Source organism: Plectropomus leopardus, chromosome 11 (genome assembly GCF_026936395.1).
Source record: "Plectropomus leopardus strain MGB_pleo_1.0 chromosome 11, ASM2693639v1, whole genome shotgun sequence".
Classification (NCBI taxonomy): Eukaryota; Metazoa; Chordata; class Actinopteri; order Perciformes; family Serranidae; genus Plectropomus; species Plectropomus leopardus.
The window spans coordinates 35,851,871-35,869,521 of NC_142186.1; the positions used below are offsets into that span (position 1 = coordinate 35,851,871).

The 17,651-nt window shown below is 43.6% G+C and overlaps 2 protein-coding genes across 3 annotated transcripts; one reads left to right on the forward strand and one right to left on the reverse strand.

Annotated features, from left to right (window-relative positions):
- Positions 1-876: 876 nt before the first annotated feature.
- On the reverse strand, positions 877-4,623 carry mrps12 (mitochondrial ribosomal protein S12). Of its 2 annotated transcripts, none has more exons than XM_088084739.1 (3): positions 4,360-4,623; positions 2,962-3,012; positions 877-1,326 (listed from the first exon to the last, which is right to left on the reverse strand). In XM_088084739.1, the coding sequence occupies exons 2-3, from the start codon at positions 3,008-3,010 to the stop codon at positions 944-946; spliced, it is 432 nt and encodes a 143-aa protein (XP_087940865.1). In that variant the 5' UTR covers positions 3,011-3,012; positions 4,360-4,623; the 3' UTR covers positions 877-943. The 2 variants fall into 2 exon arrangements, with proteins under 2 accessions (XP_087940865.1, XP_042346720.2); XM_042490786.2 differs by having other exon boundaries at positions 4,408-4,621.
- A 2,224-nt stretch (positions 4,624-6,847) lies between these two features.
- On the forward strand, positions 6,848-17,520 carry LOC121945530 (ectonucleotide pyrophosphatase/phosphodiesterase family member 7). Its single transcript, XM_042489752.2, has 5 exons — positions 6,848-7,198; positions 14,455-14,600; positions 15,210-15,833; positions 16,162-16,384; positions 17,075-17,520. Exons 1-5 carry the CDS (start codon positions 6,946-6,948, stop codon positions 17,146-17,148), a joined length of 1,320 nt encoding a protein of 439 aa, XP_042345686.1. The 5' UTR covers positions 6,848-6,945; the 3' UTR covers positions 17,149-17,520.
- The last annotated feature ends 131 nt before the right edge of the window (positions 17,521-17,651 follow it).

Consider the following 17,651-nt stretch of genomic DNA (forward strand, 5'->3'; position numbering starts at 1 on the left):
ACTGTATACTACACTACACTACACTACACTACATTTCAGAAGGAAATATTGTACTTTTTACTTCAACATGTTTATCTACAAATTTTATTTACTAGTTACTTTACAGATAAATATTACTGCATAAAAAGCATGAGAAGAGCTCATTGAATATGTTTTGTTACAAGTTCATCTGCCAAAAAGTTAACAAGTACATTAAAACAATAAGTCAAATAATTAATTGGCAACTATTTTGATAAACACTTCAGTCATTTTCTTTCTTTCTTTTTTTTAAAAAATAATTTTGACTTTTTGAGTGTTCTTTTTTTGTTTTTCTACATTGGGTACTTTTCATTTTATACTTTATGTACATTTCCCTGATGATACTTTCATATTTTTACCTGAGTAATATTTTAAATGCAGGACTTTTACTTTATTTGGAGTATTTCAACAGTTGGTAATAATACTTAAAACTTTAGTAAAGGAACTTAATATTTCCTCCAAGACTGATTTAGGCACACACCAATACATTTGTTTTTCTTAGTTTTGTATATTTTCTGTTTTTGTTGTTGTTTATTTGTTTGCGATCCCGTCACGGCACCCAGTGACTAAATAAAAATAAAATAACTAAATAAAAATAAAATGAAATAACATAAAATTACATAATAAATCATTAAAATAAATGAATAAAATAAAAAAATAAAATAAAATATTTGTAGCTTCAGAGAAAAAAAAAATCAAAGTCACACCCCGGCCATCCGTGTCTGACAAAACCTGATAAACGGAGACCAGCTCCTTGTAAAGGAGGACTGCTCAGGCGTCTATAAACTTTTGGCCCGGCTGTGTATGTGACGTCTATCTGCGTCTAAAATCTGACTCTCGAGAAATTCACCCACGTGATAAGAAGAACACACACATTTATTAATGAGACATCGGACACACACACACACACAGCGGCGTTGCTCCTCTACTGTTTCTTCTTCACCACGTGAGCACAGTCATATTTCCCTCGCACCACTCGCAGTTTCACTCCGGGCAGGTCCTGCTTCTTCCCGCCCTCCACCAGCACCACGTTGTGCTCCTGCAGGTTGTGTCCCTCCCCGGGGATGAACACCACCGCCTCCTTCCCGTTGGACAGCCGCACTCGAGCGCACTTCCTGTTGGCGGAGTTGGGCTTCTTGGGTTTTCGGATCATGGTCTTCAGGATCACCGCCCTCATCTGCGGACGGCCGAACGTGGCGCTGATAGGCTTAGGAGGCGTTTTGGGTTTCCCCTTGCGGTGCATCTGGTTGAGGGTGGCCATCGTCCTGGAGAGGATGGGACCGGTCCAGGCTGAGGCATGCTGGGACGCTGCACAGAGCGAGACGTTATTCAAATGTTAAACATGTACAGACTTAGTCCAAACTTTATTTAAAAAATGCCAAAAAAGATCTATGCAAGAAAAACGACACCAAAATGCCCATCAGACATTTTCCATAAAGAAGTGTATTTTATGTGAGAAAAGGAGCACGAGGAAGTGAATACTTCCAAAATCCTACCCTCTTCTTTTAACTTTATTTAAAAAAAAAACAAAAAAAACCCTTAATATTAAACATAAATATTCCAAATTTCTGCCCCAATATTCACCAAATAAACTGTAATCTAATTAAACAAGAATTAAGACAAAAACAAGAACAAACTGAATAAACAAATGATTTCAGCTAAAGTGTGATTATAATGCTAAGATAGGGAACAAGTTTCATGTGACATGAGCCCTTAAGGATCTGTCCGAGAAAGGTTAAAATTGTTATGCAATTGCAAAAATTATGAAGTGAGAATGCTGAAACTACGTTAGAGGAATTGAAATGCTACTGTACAGGTCATTTAGGAGTGTCATGTTAAGGTCATCCGTAAACAGAGACAAAAATGAGGAAATATTTTTGTATATGAGACAAAAAAAGAGAGTGTGGGTGTCTGGTCTCTGTGACTGAGTTCAACAGGTCATGCAGAAAAGGAACAAACAACTCCTAAAAAGGGACTGTCCTCGAAGCTGACCAATCCAGAGAAAATGCCACGCTGAATGGGGAGCCAGATGACGAGGGGAGCCAACCAGAGGACGACTCTACCTTCACTCACATTTCCTCGTTGTAAATAGTATAAAATACTGGATCAGGGACAGACAGGCCGTCAGACTGCAGGCTGACTCGCTGATGTTGTCGGCCAGGGAGAGGCGTTTCTGATCCAGAGCTCTGTAACTGCTCACTGCTTTATTGAAAAGATTCACTAAAAGGTTTGAACTCTAAAACTCGAAATTTTGTGTGGACATTCAGTGATTTTCTGTTTATTGAGTTGCTTTTAAGAATTCTGAATATAGCGCTCAACCTGAGAGGGTGAGAGCTTTTCTACTTACAGCAACCAAGAGGAAAACTCCTTCAAGTTTCACTATTCAAAGCAGCCGACCTGTCATGTATCATATCTGTATATAATATAATATAATATAATATAAAATAATATAAGATAATATAATATAATATAATAAAATACATTTTTTCGTTCATTTAAAACATGTTTAAATTTGTTAAATGTTCTAAGTTTTTTATTCCACACTGCAGCTGTTCCATAAATGAGCAGCTCTTATTGTGATAAAATGAGATTTTGCATTTATCTTCACTTTACATTTATCTTCTCTTAAAGAAACAAATTTCTCAAATCTCGTGAACTTTCTTCCATTTCAAACAACTGTTGTTCATAATCCGGCAGCAGATGACTTTTAGCTCTGTACGTGATTTAAAATTAACCAGATCTTTGAACTGAAGTGCTTTTAATTTGATAAAGTGTGTTTCTCTGCGAGTGGTTTAGTTTGAGCTCTTGTGGCTCTTAGAGACGTTTTAATATAAAACTGGAGTGTGTGTGAATCTCAGCATCAGCAGGTGAGTCTGCGCAGCTGCTGCAGAGTCTGCGCAGCTGCTGCAGAGTCTCTGCACGTGTGCAGGTGTGTAAACTCACCTTGGAGCAGAGACGTCAGCATCGGCCGGAGGCTCCATAATGAAGACATTTCTGAAACAAACCAGAGGAGGAAATAAAGTAAAACTTTTATTATTACCTTTTCTTTCAGCTGGTAAACGTCCCAACAACTGTGACTAAAGACTGTAAACTGCAAAATCACCACAGAGCCGCTGATTGGCATTAACAAATCAAGTATTAACCACCAATACTTTGCATCGGACGCCTAAAATTACGGACATTTTACTCACATTTGAGTATGAAGATAATATATTTAGCAATCTGACACGCCCCCAAATACACAGAAACCCTCCCCGCTGCCATCTAGGCTGATATTTATTTTATTTATTTATTTATTTATTTTTTTACCAAACTAATAAATAAAATGAATATAATAATAAAATAAAAACTGCATTTGTTATTTCTTGACTGTATCCACCTGTACATACATAAGAATTTTTATCATATTTAGTGTCTTCTGGGCCAATTCAGCAAGATAACAGCATCCAGTATGCACAATATTGACAATATATCGATACTGACCTATAAATCCACTTTTTTCACCTTATTTTAGCAATAATAAAGCCTCTCCTGGAGTAGAATTAACATCATATTATGCACACTTTTATCACGATGTCACCAGCAGAGTAAGACATGAAATACAATACTTTTCTGCGTGTGTAACATTCATCAGTTGTGCAAAATATGAAAGACACTAACTTACGGTTGATGTTTTGCAAATGTTCATTTAGTCAATTTAAATAAAAAAAAATCTGTTTCTGATATAAAAAATCTGGCTGTTGGCTGATTCCAATATTTCAATTGAAAGCCAATAAATGCCGATACTGATGAGGTGCTGATATTATCATTACTACTAATTTAATACTTATTTAACTTTAAGTGACTCCAGCTGTTTAAAAAAAACTGTAAAATCCAGATGTGTTGTTTGACATCAACAAATCAATGATTTCCTTTATTTTACTGTGTGTGCATACCTATGATTATAAATCAATAGAATATAAAAACCTGAAATGTGTTACATTCTGTTATGTCATCTTGTTAAATTATTATTGAATTACACGTTATTTATTTATTTATTTTTTTGTGAATTAAGATGTTCTCATGTTAGCCGAAATAAAAAGTGACCCCTGAGGACTTCTATAATGTGTTAAGTGTAATTAATTATCCATCTGCGGCTTCCTAATCAGCAAAACAGTCTTAAATATGAGATTTTGTAAATGCAGTCTGGTGTCACCTTCATCCAGCAGATCAGCCTGCAGCGCACATTTAGCTTCAGTTCAACCAGAAGTTAAAATAACACACATGATGCTTAATCATGTTTGAAACCGCTAACGTGAGCTAAAAGATAAAAACACAGACTGGATAAATATACATTTATACCTGGACAGAAGACACAGAGGTTATCTGAGTGTTTATCGATTTTCTCACCGGATCAGAGAATCCAGACGGACCGTCGACACCAGCAGGTTACCGGAAAATAACCGCAGCGATACACGGAGTTTATAATCAGGAAACTGGACAATATTTATCGCATTTTGAGAGAAAAATGCACCAAGGACTTCACATGATAACGTGCAACATGAGCTCCCGACCACCGGAAATAGTTCCGCTGATACGAAAGTTCTTCCGGATTATCCTCTCCCACCAAAATAAGACACGTGCGTTTTATTTCCTGACGTTTATTGTTAAATAATTTGAAATGTTTTTTGGGTTTATCTCAAAAAAGGAACGCCGAAAAAAATGCAGCTATGAAAATGTTGGGTTATTTATTCATGACAGAGAGGTTCACTGTCTGGAAAAAAAAAAATGATGTTGCGTGCAAAAATATTAATGTTAACTTGTTAAAATCATAAAAATCACCTGTTGTTTTAAGCATTTAAAAATTTATATGAAGTGGCGGAAAAAATAATAAAAAAACAAACTGGCAGAAAACGTATTTATACTAAGTCCATTGATTTAAAAAAATTCAGGTTATTTTCATTTATTTATTATTAAATTTGTAACCTACATCTAAAAGATATTGCAGGATTTAAGGACATTTTTTAATTTTGTTTTTTGAACATAGTTTAAATACAAATATCTACCCTGAACCATTTTGAGTGTATTTGTTTATTGTTTAACCACGATTGCCTTTTTCAGTTTTGGTAATTAAAAATGTGTTCTTATCTCTAAAACATTTTTAAATGACTTCATGTACAATAATCCTGTTTCAAAGTAAAAGACAGTTTACACTGTATTATAGGTCTGCTCTATTCTATGTAATATTTTGGAGGCAGAGAGTTAAAGCAATGGATGAACATCCAGTCTTCACAAACACAAAGAGGGAATTTTTGTACCTAAAATGTTATAAATCAAGCTATTAAAAAACAAAAGTTATTATAGATTTCAGGCTTTATAGCCGGTTACTTGTTTTACTTGCTGTGATAAATAAGCAGATTCTACTTTTGTTTGTATTTTCAATTTTCATTATTAACTGGCCGTTTAGCCAGTCACTCATGAATCACAGTTTTATTAGTTTTAGTGTTTTAATTTTTTATTTTGCACTAACTGACCTAATTCGATAAATGCAGCTGATTTTCTTTATCTGTCCTTCAAACTGCTGATGAGCGTAAATCAGTCTAATGAGTCATTAATCTGGCATCAAGTTTTATCACAGTCATCATAATATAATCAGATAAAACAGCAGTAGTGGAACATCATTAAAACATGACAGGAAGACAGAAAGCTTTAGGATTTTAAAACAATTATTATTATTTAAATACAAAGTGTGAGTTAGTTCAGTGTGACAGTTGTGTTTATTTGTATTTTCTCAATGTGTGCTAAAAAAACTCTTGAAAAAGGTTGAAAAAGATAAAAACTCAAGGTCATCTCACTAAGTTTTATCAGAGCTTTATTTATTTTTTACTTTTTTATGAGAACTGATGTCACAGCTGGCGTGTGCTGATGACGACCTTGAGATGCAGTTAAAAGTCCTTGAAACAGTGAGACGACCTTGAGTGCAGATTTTTTTCTCCCATTTTTTTTCTTGTGATGTTCTTATGAACATTTAATTACGTTATTTTTTTTAGTTTTCATCCAAATTTAGTACACAGCAATTATGTGAAAATACACAATATTACAAATTATTATTAATACAATAAAAAAAGTTCAAAACCGAGTAGCATCATGAAAGGTTTCTTGTTATACCAAGATATTTTTCATGTTTTTACAAGTTTATACTTTTACAAGAAATTTCCAAAACATTAAAAAAATATTGTAAAAACATTAAAAAAAAATATTGTAAAAACATAAAAAAAAATCTTATAGAAACATGTAAAACTGTCCTGTAAATCTTCTATAAACATGGAAAAAATCTTGTAAAATGTGAAACATGTCTTGTAAGAATGTGAACAACTATCTTGTAAATACATAAAAAATATTGTACATAACATGAAAGCTATTCAATAAAAATAAGAAAAAACTATCTTGTAAAAACATGAAAAATATCTCATAGAAACATGTAAAACTGTCCTGTAAACATGCGAAAAATATCTTGTAAAAAAAAATCTGGTAAGAAGAGGAAAAAATATCTTGTAAAAAAAATCTTGTAAAAATGTGAACAATATCTTGTTATAAGGAGAAACTTTGTGTTATTACCTGATACTCATCAGTACTTTTACTCTCATATGTGGAAAACCTCCTGTGAAGCGGTCCATGTCCTCTGAGACGCCTCAGCTGTTTATCGCTGTGTTGCGTGATAAAACAACATATTACAAACTTTATAAACGTCAGACTCGTGAGCAGCTATCAGCAGGTCCACAGATTACGGATGCGGATCGATAAGAGCCCGTTTGTTTCCAGTCGAAGGTCTCGTCCTTCGGCAGCTCAGCAGATCTCTATCACAGTTACACATTAATTAAACCTGGAGGAAGGAGCTGCAGGTGAGCGCGCGGACAGGTGAGGCGTCACTCTCAGTTCGACCTGAAGATGAAGATGAAGATGAGGCTGGAGCTCGTCCTGGTCGTCTCGGCGGTGATCTGTGCTGCCGGGAAGCCTCTGAGCAAGGCGGCGGAGAGGAACAAGCTGCTGCTCATCTCCTTCGACGGCTTCAGGTGGGACTACGACCAGGACGTGGACACGCCGCACCTGGACCAGCTGGCGGCGGACGGGGTCAAGGCCAAATACATCACCCCGCCGATGCTGACCATGACCTCCCCGTCTCACTTCACCACCATCACCGGTAATGCCGCTTTACTGTTACTGCGATTATACTACAATTTATACTGTGTCCATACAGAGTAAAGTCTGACAGAGCGATTTTAAATTTAAAAAATGAGGAAACCAGATTGCCTTGAAAAACGTAACGACTGTTAAACCCAGTCAGTTCTGCAGCCCAGTGTGAGGACGCGATTTAACAATGAAGGCCCGTCTCAACGGCCAGGCAGTTCATTTTTATTTTTTGAAGGTTCTTTGGATGTATAAAACCAAGTTTTTGGCTACCTGCTGGAGGTAACCTCAGTTAGTTTCTTAAATCATGCATACACACACACACACACACACAAATTTTTCTCTATATTTTTCTATAATTCAGTGATTCAGTGAATTTTACTTAAACCGTGAGCATCAAAGAAGGCGGTATCATCGGCATAGTAAACAATACAGTCGCAAAAAATGAGTTTAGTAGATGGAGTAGATTATTTAAAATTAAATACACACACATATATATATATATATATACACAAACACACATATTTATTTATTTACTTTTCTTTTACTTCAGTAATTCTATTCCATGCTGCAATAATACCTTTAAGCCACATATCAGAAGAAAATGTAGTTTTAAATGCACTAATTTTATCAAATTCCACTACTTTTACAAAAAAAGTACTTTTATATGGTTGCACTGCTATTAATTATAAAGATTTTACTTCTTCTTTCACCACTGTTTTTACGTTCAATAAAAATACCGACTTTCAATTCTATGAGTCATATTTGTAATATTTGAGAGTTGTATTGATGTCGTTAATCTCGGTGTTTATAGCCGTCATGACAGATTTAAAGCGGACACTTTACATCAATAAACAGTGTATGTTTTATCGTCCTGATGAGTGTTGAAGCCAAATGTTGCTGTTCCTTGGAAGCACTATCAGAATAAAAGCCCCCGTTATAACGGAGACGCTGCCTGTTATGCAAATATCAGGACAGTTTGAGGCGTTGGTGTGAGCGAGCTGTTGTTCTGTCGTTATCTCAGCTCTGGTTTAAGGTTCAGATCTGTTTGACCTCCACTGAGAGCTGAACACGTCAAGCTGTTTAACACAACTCCACTTCCTGCTGATGAATTACCGAATTATTGTTAATCCGACTAAAACTGGACTTTTAACATACGTGTAAACATGCTAGTGCAACTGAAATCAGACTAAATTTCTCAAAGTTGGTCTAAAACATCCCGATGATTCGATTGGAAGTCGAGTTATTCCGTCGCGTAAACAAGTCAAGTCAAGCAGTTTTATTTGTAGAGCTTATTATCACAAAACAAAGTTTGCCTCAGAGGGCTTCACAGTGTACGACATCCATCTGACCTTTGACCCTCACATCACCTGAGGAAAAACTCCTGAAAAAGAAGCCCTGTAACGGAGAAAAAAAGAGGAAGAAACCTCAGGAAGAGCGGCAGAGGATGATGAGGGATCCCTCTACAGGACGGACAGACGAGCAATAGATGTCGTAAATAACAAATGAAACACAATCATGACAAAGAAGGAAAGAGAGAGAGAGAGGGGGAGAGAGGAGGAGAGAGAGGAGGAGAGAGGGTGAGGGGGAGAGAGGGTGAGGGGGAGAGAGAGGGTGAGGGAGAGAGAGGGAGAGAGAGGGTGAGGGCGAGGGAGAGAGAGGGGGAGAGAGGGTGAGGGAGAGAGGAGGAGAGAGGGGGAGGGAGCGAGAGGGTGAGGGAGAGAGAGGGGGAGAGAGGGTGAGGGAGAGAGAGGGGGAGGAGGAGGAGGAGCGTGGGGGGGTGGAAGAGAGGCACAGCAATAATAGAAACAGATGCATGTCATATTTAATGGTAGGTGTGAAATCAGTAATTGCTCTCTATGATGATGTTGATAGAGATGATAACAGTCTCATGCATATGTGAAAGGGAGGTGTCCAAAGGCAAGATCACAGCATCAGCGCAACCAGGACCAGACCACGATCAGGGCGAGCGGGGGGCACAGTATCAGTACAGCCACAGCACGAGCACAACCAAAGGCAGGATCACAGCATCAGCACAGTTATCACCACGGTCAGGCACAGTCAAGGTTACGGCCAGGATCGAGAGAAACTAGGAAACAAGGGAGCAGGAACGCTCCCGAGAGGCAGCAGGATTAGCGTTGTGCAGTCCAACAGACCCAGGCTCTGTGATCGCGAGCCCCAGGCAGTGAGAGTACCACAGGGCTATCACAGAGCTAAGCTAAGCTTGCACATGGCAATGCAGTTAACAGACATGCATGATTTCTGATGGCGGCACTGAGAGAAGGAAAGGAGCTCAGCGTATCAGGGGAAGTCCCCCGGCAGGTTAAACCTATGTCAGCCTAACTATGGGCTGGTCCAGGCAGCCTGAGCCAGCCCTGATTATGAGCTTTATCAAAGAGGAAGGTCTTAAGTCTACCCTTAAAAGTTGAAACGGTGTCTGCCTCCCTGACCGAAAATGGAAGATGGTCCATAGGAGAGGAGCGTGGTAGCTGAAGGCTCTGGCTCCTAACCTACTTTTGGAAATTTTGGGAACCACAAGTAACCCTGCGTTTTCAGAGCGCAGTGATCTTGAGGGTTGGTCAGGAACTATGAGCTGTGACAGATAGGACGGAGCCTGAACATTTAGAGCTTTGTAAGTAAGGAGGAGGATTTTAAACTCAATCCTGGATTTCACAGGGAGCCAGTGCAGAGAAGGCAAGGCAAGTTTATTTGTATAGCACGTTTCAGCAACAAGGCAATTCAAGGTGCTTCACACAGAACACAAATACAACAGCAGGGGGAAAGGAAACACATTTAAAACATTATAGAAGAGGCATGTAAAAGGTGATTAAAAACAGCAAGTGGGAAAACAACAGATAAAACCCAAAAATATAAAAACACATATATTGAAATAAGAGTTGCAGTGCAGAGTTTCGAAGTAAAATATAAAATTTAAAAAGTAAAAAGCCTTTTAGTCAAAGGCAGCAGTGAACAGGTGAGTCTTTAACCTTGACTTAAAAGGACTCAGACTCTCAGCAGACCTGATATTTTCTGGTAGTTTGTTCCAGATATACGGAGCATAGAAACTGAAGCTGATTCTCCATGTTTAGCTCTGACTTTTGGAGCACAGAGCAGACCTGCACCAGATGACCTGAGTGGTCTTGATGGTTCATACTGGACTAGAAGGTCTTTGATGTATTTTGGGCCTAAACCGTTCAGTGCTTTATATGCTAGCAAGAGAGTTTTAAAGTCTATTCTGTGAGAGACAGGGAGCCAGTGTAGAGACCTCAGAACTGGAGGGACGTGGTCCGCTCTCTTGGTCTTAGTCAGGACTCGAGCAGCAGCGTTCTGGATCAGCTGCAATTGTCTGATTGACTTTTGAGGCAGAGTGATAAAAAAAAGTTATTAAATAATGGTCTGACAGAGCAGGAATCTCAGGAAAGACTAATAAATCTGCAATATCGATGCCGTATGCAAGGACCAGATGGAGGGTGTGGTCGTGGCGGTGGGTTTATGTACACACTGACTGAAGCCTGCTGAATCCAACAGTGTGGAGAAATCAGAGCTAAGGCGGTCACTATTAACATCCACGTGAATGTTAAAGGAGCAGGGAGGAGAGGAGCAGAGGGAGAGGAGCAGGGAGGAGAGGAGCAGAGGGAGAGGAGCAGAGGGAGAGGAGCAGAGAGGAGAGGAGCAGGGAGGAGAGGAGCAGAGGGAGAGGAGCAGGGAGGAGAGGAGCAGGGAGGAGAGGAGCAGAGGGAGAGGAGCAGGGAGGAGAGAGCAGGGAGGGGAGAGGAGCAGGGAGGAGAGGGAGCAGAGAGGAGAGGAGAAGAGGGAGAGGAGGAGAGGGAGAGGAGGAGAGAGGAGAGGAGCAGGGAGGAGAGGAGCAGAGGGAGAGGAGCAGAGAGGAGAGGAGCAGAGGGAGAGGAGCAGAGGGAAAGGGGCAGGGAGGAGAGGAGCAGAGAGGAGAGGAGCAGGGAAGAGAGGAGCAGAGGGAGAGGAGCAGAGGGAGAGGAGCAGGGAGGAGAGGAGCAGAGGGAGCAGAGAGAGGAGAGGAGCAGAGGGAGGAGCAGAGGGGGAGGAGGAGAGGGAGAGGAGCAGGGAGGAGAGGAGCAGAGGGAGAGGAGCAGAGAGGAGAGGAGCAGAGAGGAGAGGAGCAGAGAGAGAGGAGCAGAGGGAGAGGAGCAGAGGAGAGGCAGGGAGCAGAGGGAGGAGGGAGCAGGGAGGAGAGAGGAGCAGAGGGAGAGGGAGCAGAGGGGAGAGGAGCAGGGAGGGAGAGGAGCAGAGGAGAGGAGCAGGGAGGAGAGGGAGCAGAGGGAGAGGAGCAGGGAGGAGAGGAGCAGGGGAGGAGAGGGAGCAGAGGGAGAGGAGCAGAGGGAGAGGAGCAGAGGGAGAGAGCAGGGGAGGAGAGGGGAGCAGAGGGAGAGGGCAGAGAGGAGAGGAGCAGAGGGAGAGGAGGAGAGGGAGAGGAGCAGAGGGAGAGGAGCAGGGAGGAGAGGAGCAGAGGGAGAGGAGCAGAGGGAGAGGAGCAGGGAGGAGAGGAGCAGAGGGAGAGGAGCAGGGAGGAGAGGAGCAGAGGGAGAGGAGCAGAGAGGAGAGGAGCAGGGAGGAGAGGAGCAGGGAGAGAGAGCAGGGAGGAGAGGGAGCAGAGAGGAGAGGGAGAGGGGAGAGGAGCAGGGAGGAGAGGGAGCAGAGAGGAGAGGGAGCAGGGGAGGAGGGAGCAGAGGGAGAGAGCAGGGAGGAGAGGAGCAGAGGGAGAGGAGCAGAGGGAGAGGGAGCAGGGAGGAGAGGGAGCAGAGGGAGAGGAGGAGAGAGGAGGGGAGGAGGGAGGAGAGGAGCAGAGAGGAGAGGAGCAGAGGGAGAGGAGCAGGGAGGAGAGGAGCAGGGGAGGAGAGGAGCAGGAGAGGAGAGGAGAGGGAGCAGGAGAGAGGAGGAGAGAGGAGAGGAGCAGAGAGGAGAGGAGCAGAGGGAGAGGAGCAGGGGGGAGAGGAGCAGAGGGAGAGGGGGAGGGGGGAGAGGAGCAGGGGGAGAGGAGCAGAGAGGAGGGAGGGGAGCAGGGAGGAGAGGGGGAGGGGGAGAGGAGCAGGGAGGAGAGGAGCAGAGGGAGAGGGAGCAGAGAGAGGAGAGGAGCAGAGGGAGAGGAGCAGGAGGAGAGAGCAGAGGAGAGGAGCAGGGAGGAGAGGGAGCAGGGAGGAGAGGAGCAGAGGGAGAGGAGCAGGAGGAGAGGAGCAGAGGGAGAGGGAGCAGGGAGGAGGAGAGGAGCAGAGGAGAGGAGCAGGGAGGAGAGGAGCAGGAGAGGGAGCAGAGGGAGAGGAGCAGGGAGGGAGAGGGAGCAGGGAGGAGAGGGAGCAGAGGGAGAGGAGCAGGGAGGAGAGGAGCAGAGGGAGAGGAGCAGGGAGGAGAGGAGCAGGGAGGAGAGGAGCAGAGGAGAGGAGCAGAGGGAGAGGAGCAGAGGGAGAGGAGCAGGGGGGAGAGGAGCAGAGGAGGAGAGGGAGCAGAGGGAGAGGAGCAGTGGGAAGGGGAGAAGGGGGAGGGGAGCAGAGGGAGAGGAGCAGGGAGGAGAGGAGCAGAGGGAGAGGAGCAGAGAGGAGAGGAGCAGGGAGGAGAGGAGCAGAGGGAGAGGAGCAGGGAGGAGAGGAGCAGGGAGGAGAGGAGCAGAGGGAGAGGAGCAGGGAGGAGAGGAGCAGAGGGAGAGGAGCAGAGAGGAGAGGAGCAGGGAGGAGAGGAGCAGGGGGAGAGGAGCAGGGAGGAGAGGAGCAGGGGGAGAGGGAGCAGGAGGAGAGGGAGCAGAGAGGAGAGGAGCAGAGAGGAGAGGAGCAGAGAGGAGAGGAGCAGGGAGGAGAGGAGCAGAGGGAGAGGAGCAGGGAGGAGAGGAGCAGAGAGGAGAGGAGCAGAGGGAGAGGAGCAGGGAGGAGAGGAGCAGAGGGAGAGAGCAGAGGGAGAGGAGCAGGGGGAGAGGAGCAGAGGGAGAGGAGCAGGGAGGAGAGGAGCAGAGGGAGAGGAGCAGGGAGGAGAGGAGCAGAGGGAGAGGAGCAGAGAGGAGAGGAGCAGAGGGAGAGGGAGCAGGAGGAGAGGAGCAGGGAGGAGAGGAGCAGAGAGGAGAGGAGCAGAGAGGAGAGGAGCAGAGGGAGAGGAGCAGAGGGAGAGGAGCAGGGAGGAGAGGAGCAGGGAGGAGAGGAGCAGAGGGGAGAGGAGCAGAGGGAGAGGAGCAGGGAGGAGAGGAGCAGGGAGGAGCCCTCGCTAACCAGAGCTAATGCTAACGAAGCTAACGGGCTAACAGTGAGCGGCTGTGAATACGCAGGAAAAGCCGCTGAGAGGAGACAGCTGTGAGAGATTCAGTAAAACTTGAGTGAGTTTTCAGTCACAGACAGATAACAGCAGCCGCAGTCAGGAACAAGTTAGAAGATCAGCTGAGGATCGCTCGTAGGAGCAGCTCAGAGACGCTACCAGAGGCACAGACGAGAGACACCGGAAGTGATGTAACACGCTTACCCGCGGTACGTCAGCACGTCGACCTGTAGTCGACACCTCGATCGTCATCGGAGACAGGGCCTGTTTGTACGGGTAAAGCATTAAAAAAGTGCCAGCACTGAGGAGGGAGTTGTGTTTTTTAATTTTAAATAAAAAAGTCACACCCCAGCCTCACTCTTCCTCTGATAAATAAAGTACAGTCCCAAAACACCGAAGCGAAGTGACGTCCTGCTGTGGACGGGGCGAGTGAAACATATTTTAGCCACCTAAAAACATTCAATGTCAGTTTACACTAAATTTAAATATTTGCTCCTCTTTTGGTTACACAGCAGCTGATGGAGGCAGCGGCAGCTCAGCGGAGAAAATGACCGTTTATCTCAATAAAAAGCGATACAACGGCATCGGTAACGGCTGCATTTCAGCGAGATGAAGTGGTGAAAATGTTCTAAATATACAGTAAACTGATACTGATATTTTTAGGTGGTTTTAAACTAATCAATGAAGGCAGAGTTCAGCGCCGTTTGATGTGTGTGTGTGATGTGTCGATTTTCTACCGTTATAGTAAACAATCAGTGTGACGATGGTTGTGTCTGTATCACAGACTGTGTAAATTATATAGGTTTATAGCAACTAGCTGAAAGAGGGCAGATCTCCAGCTGCCGCGGAGGAGTCGGACGGCGATCCATAAATGGATTTTCTCCCAGTGCTTGTATACTGGGACGAGGACAGGAGTCCAGTTAAATGGAGCTCCACTAAACTGTGCACGTAAAAATACTGATGGTGTTAAAATGTTTGTGTGTCTTGTTTGCTGTGCGTCAGGCAGGTGGGTGGAGGATCATGAAGTCGTTCACAACATGATGTTTAACACCAAAACGAACCAAAAACTTCCTCACAAAGTGACCATGACCAGATCGGAGTGGTGGGACAACGGAGTCCTGCCGTTATGGATCACCGCCCAGAACCAGGCGAGTCTTAATCGATCAGGATTATTAATAAGAGACAGAAACAGACTTTAACAGGTGCAACAACACGGGCCCTGAGATTTCTTAAATTACGGCAGTAAGTCATTTCTCTTATGCCGTGTTCAGATCTGTCACAAGAAATCTTTAGAAAACTGAGCAAATTGGTTTAAATTATTTTGAAAAAATGGAAAAAGGAAATGAGCAACTTATAAAATAAATAAATGAATAAATAAAGTCCTTCAAATTCCTAAAAAAAATTGAAACATCGATTTGAAGAAAATTATTATTATTATTAATATAAAGTTTAACTTTACATTTACAGATGTAAAGATTTACACAGATTTTCTTTTCTTTTAACTCGAGCAGCTATTCAGGTCATTTTGTTGTTTGTTTTTATTTCCTTTTTTAATGCTAAATTGTATTTATTTATTTGGTAACTTTTTTTGGGAGTTGGTGGTGACCAAAGATGGAGCTAAAAGAGAGCAAACGTTGGACTGATATTTGTCAGGTTTGACATCAAATGGATGATTGTGATGTTCTCTTTCAGCTTGAAAGATAAAATGATGTTAGAGTTGTTTACAGCTTGTTTCTTTTTTCTTTCTTGTTGTTCAGGGTCTGAAAACGGCTTCCTTCCACTACCCAGGAGGCGGGGCCAACTACAGCGGCCAGGCGGTAAACAGAGCTCTGGTGGAGAAGCATGGATTCCCGGACGACAACGAGACCGAGTGGCGTCAAAACATCGACAAGGTGATGAGCTGGTTTAAAGATGAAGACTTCGACTTGGTGACGCTGTACTACGGCGAGCCGGACAACGTGGGCCACGCCAAGGGGCCGGACCACCCAGACAGGAAGAAGATCATCCAGCAGATTGACCGCACCATTGGCTACCTGAGGTCAGCCATCGAACGCCATGGCCTAAACAACAGACTTAACATCATGATCACGTCCGACCACGGCATGACCACCGTCAAGAAGCGACCACAGGTGGACGAGATCATCCTCAACAAGTACCTGAATCTACTCAAGCTCGCCAGCTTCGAGATCCTCGACTACGGCGGGTTCGGCATCCTGACGCCGCGGCCGGGGAGGGAGCAGGAGGTGTTCGACGCTCTCTCCAAGGCACCTAATCTGACGGTCTACAAGAAAAACGAGATCCCCGAGAGCTTCCACCTCGCCAAAAGTGAGCGGCTGCCTCCCATCGTCATCGTCGCAGATCTGGGATTCAACCTGAACTCTGTGAGTCACAGTTTGATTTTCTTTTAAACAATGTTTCCGGGAAATTTTTTTTTATGATCGAGTCACCAGCAGAGAGAAGACCAGAAAAGAAGAGAGAGAGAGACGCGAAACAGTATGAAATAAAAGTGCACCCGACTCTGGAGACACTGAGGTACAACAGCCACCGAGGCAGTTTGAAACCAGAGCAAATCGGCTGGCATGATTTCTTTTCAAAATATGGAAAGAAGACAATTAGCAGCTAAACAAGAAATGGCCCAAAAAACAGAAAGAAATTAGTAATAAAAAAGAAAGTTAAAAAATGCTGACGTGACGTATGTTTTACCAACAGAGATTCATCGTCTACGTTAACAAAGGCGACCACGGCTTCCACAACGGAGAGATGGACATGAAGACCATCTTTAGGGCCTTTGGACCCGATTTCAAGAAGAACTTCCTGTCTGAGCCGTTCGACAGCATCCACATCTACCCTCTGATGTGCAAAGTGCTGCAGATCGAACCGGCGCCGCACAACGGATCTCTGGCGGTGACCGAGAAGATGTTGCTGCACAGCGGTGAGTCTGCGAGGTCGAGGTTGTTGAGTGACCCTCTCTGTCTCTCCTCAGAGCAGGGCGGAAAAACACCGTGTGCTACAGTTAAAAGCAAAACGCCAGACTCTCACACTGAGCTGAAATGAAAAGAGCGCTCATAAATTTGGCAAATGACAAAAGTAAACAGTCTGATAGCGATCTTTGAGATCAGAATGGGAGATCTCTATTTGTGATGTAATGTAACAATGGAATATAACATAATATAACAACTGGCCTCATATTTAGGTACTACAGGTAGTGTTGGAGCAGCACCACCTGGTCCATCAACACCGCATTACGCCCACGACAGGTCCTCCGAAGCTGAGTGCGGACGTACTCAATAATGCTCATGATTCCACCGGGCACGCCTCTGAGCGTTTCCCACTCTGCACCTCACAAAATACACACAGAGTCTATTTTTGGCAGAGGCGGACAGCGGTTGTGTGAAGCCGCACAGCGCAGATCGTACCAGGCAGGAAGTCGAGCAGCGCTGCATCTGCTGTTGCGGTTGTAAAAATAGTGACAGTTTAAATGATAACATCTGGTCTGTCGTCAGTAATTATCTAACTTAGACTGATGTTGATGTTGACAACTGCAGAAACACGCCTCACTTGGTACCAACTGTTGCACTTTTTGCACAAATTTACTTGATGTGGTTTCTCTGTTCGTGTTCAGGTGGATCTCAGAGAGCTCGACTGTCCGCGGCTCTGCTGCTGTCGGTGCTGCTCTCCGTGCTCGCTGCGCTCTAACTGATCCTGAATCAGCTCACATCACTTCATCTGAGGGTTTGAACCTCGTCAGCATCACTGTTCTCCAACTTTACAACAAAACATCGAGGTGAACTGAAATGTGTGATATTTATAAATAATACTAAGTTATGACTGTGCGCTTTTCTTTTTCATGTTGCGACACGTAATTGGCAGTTTTATGATGCTGATGCAGCAGGAACATGATGTTTGCCAGCTGTTAGTGTCGACTTCAGATTTCTGACATCATTTTGAAGACTGAAGGTGTGTAACCCCTAAGGTCTCTTCGATTCATTTTTCACGCTTTGTACTCTCCATTTTTTTGATAATTCTGGCCGTGTTCATGCAAATAAAATACATTTTGGCAAGACTGTGTATTTTTGTTTGATCTTGGAATTTCATTCATTTCAATATCACTGACTGTATGAATAATATAGCTTTATAGCAACTAGCTTAAAGAGGTCGTACCTTGACATTGTCAATAAATCAGTCCTCCCCCGCTGCTT

Excerpts from the sequence above, each read along its gene's own strand:
- mrps12 (XM_088084739.1), bottom strand. The coding sequence starts at position 3,010 with ATGTCTTCATTATGGAGCCTCCGGCCGATGCTGACGTCTCTGCTCCAA. Across the intron at positions 1,327-2,961 it reads GCTGACGTCTCTGCTCCAAG|CGTCCCAGCATGCCTCAGCC; the intron begins GTGAGTTTACAC and ends CGCTCTGTGCAG.
- LOC121945530 (XM_042489752.2), top strand. The coding sequence starts at position 6,946 with ATGAAGATGAAGATGAGGCTGGAGCTCGTCCTGGTCGTCTCGGCGGTG. Across the intron at positions 7,199-14,454 it reads TCACTTCACCACCATCACCG|GCAGGTGGGTGGAGGATCAT; the intron begins GTAATGCCGCTT and ends GCTGTGCGTCAG. Across the intron at positions 14,601-15,209 it reads GGATCACCGCCCAGAACCAG|GGTCTGAAAACGGCTTCCTT; the intron begins GCGAGTCTTAAT and ends CTTGTTGTTCAG.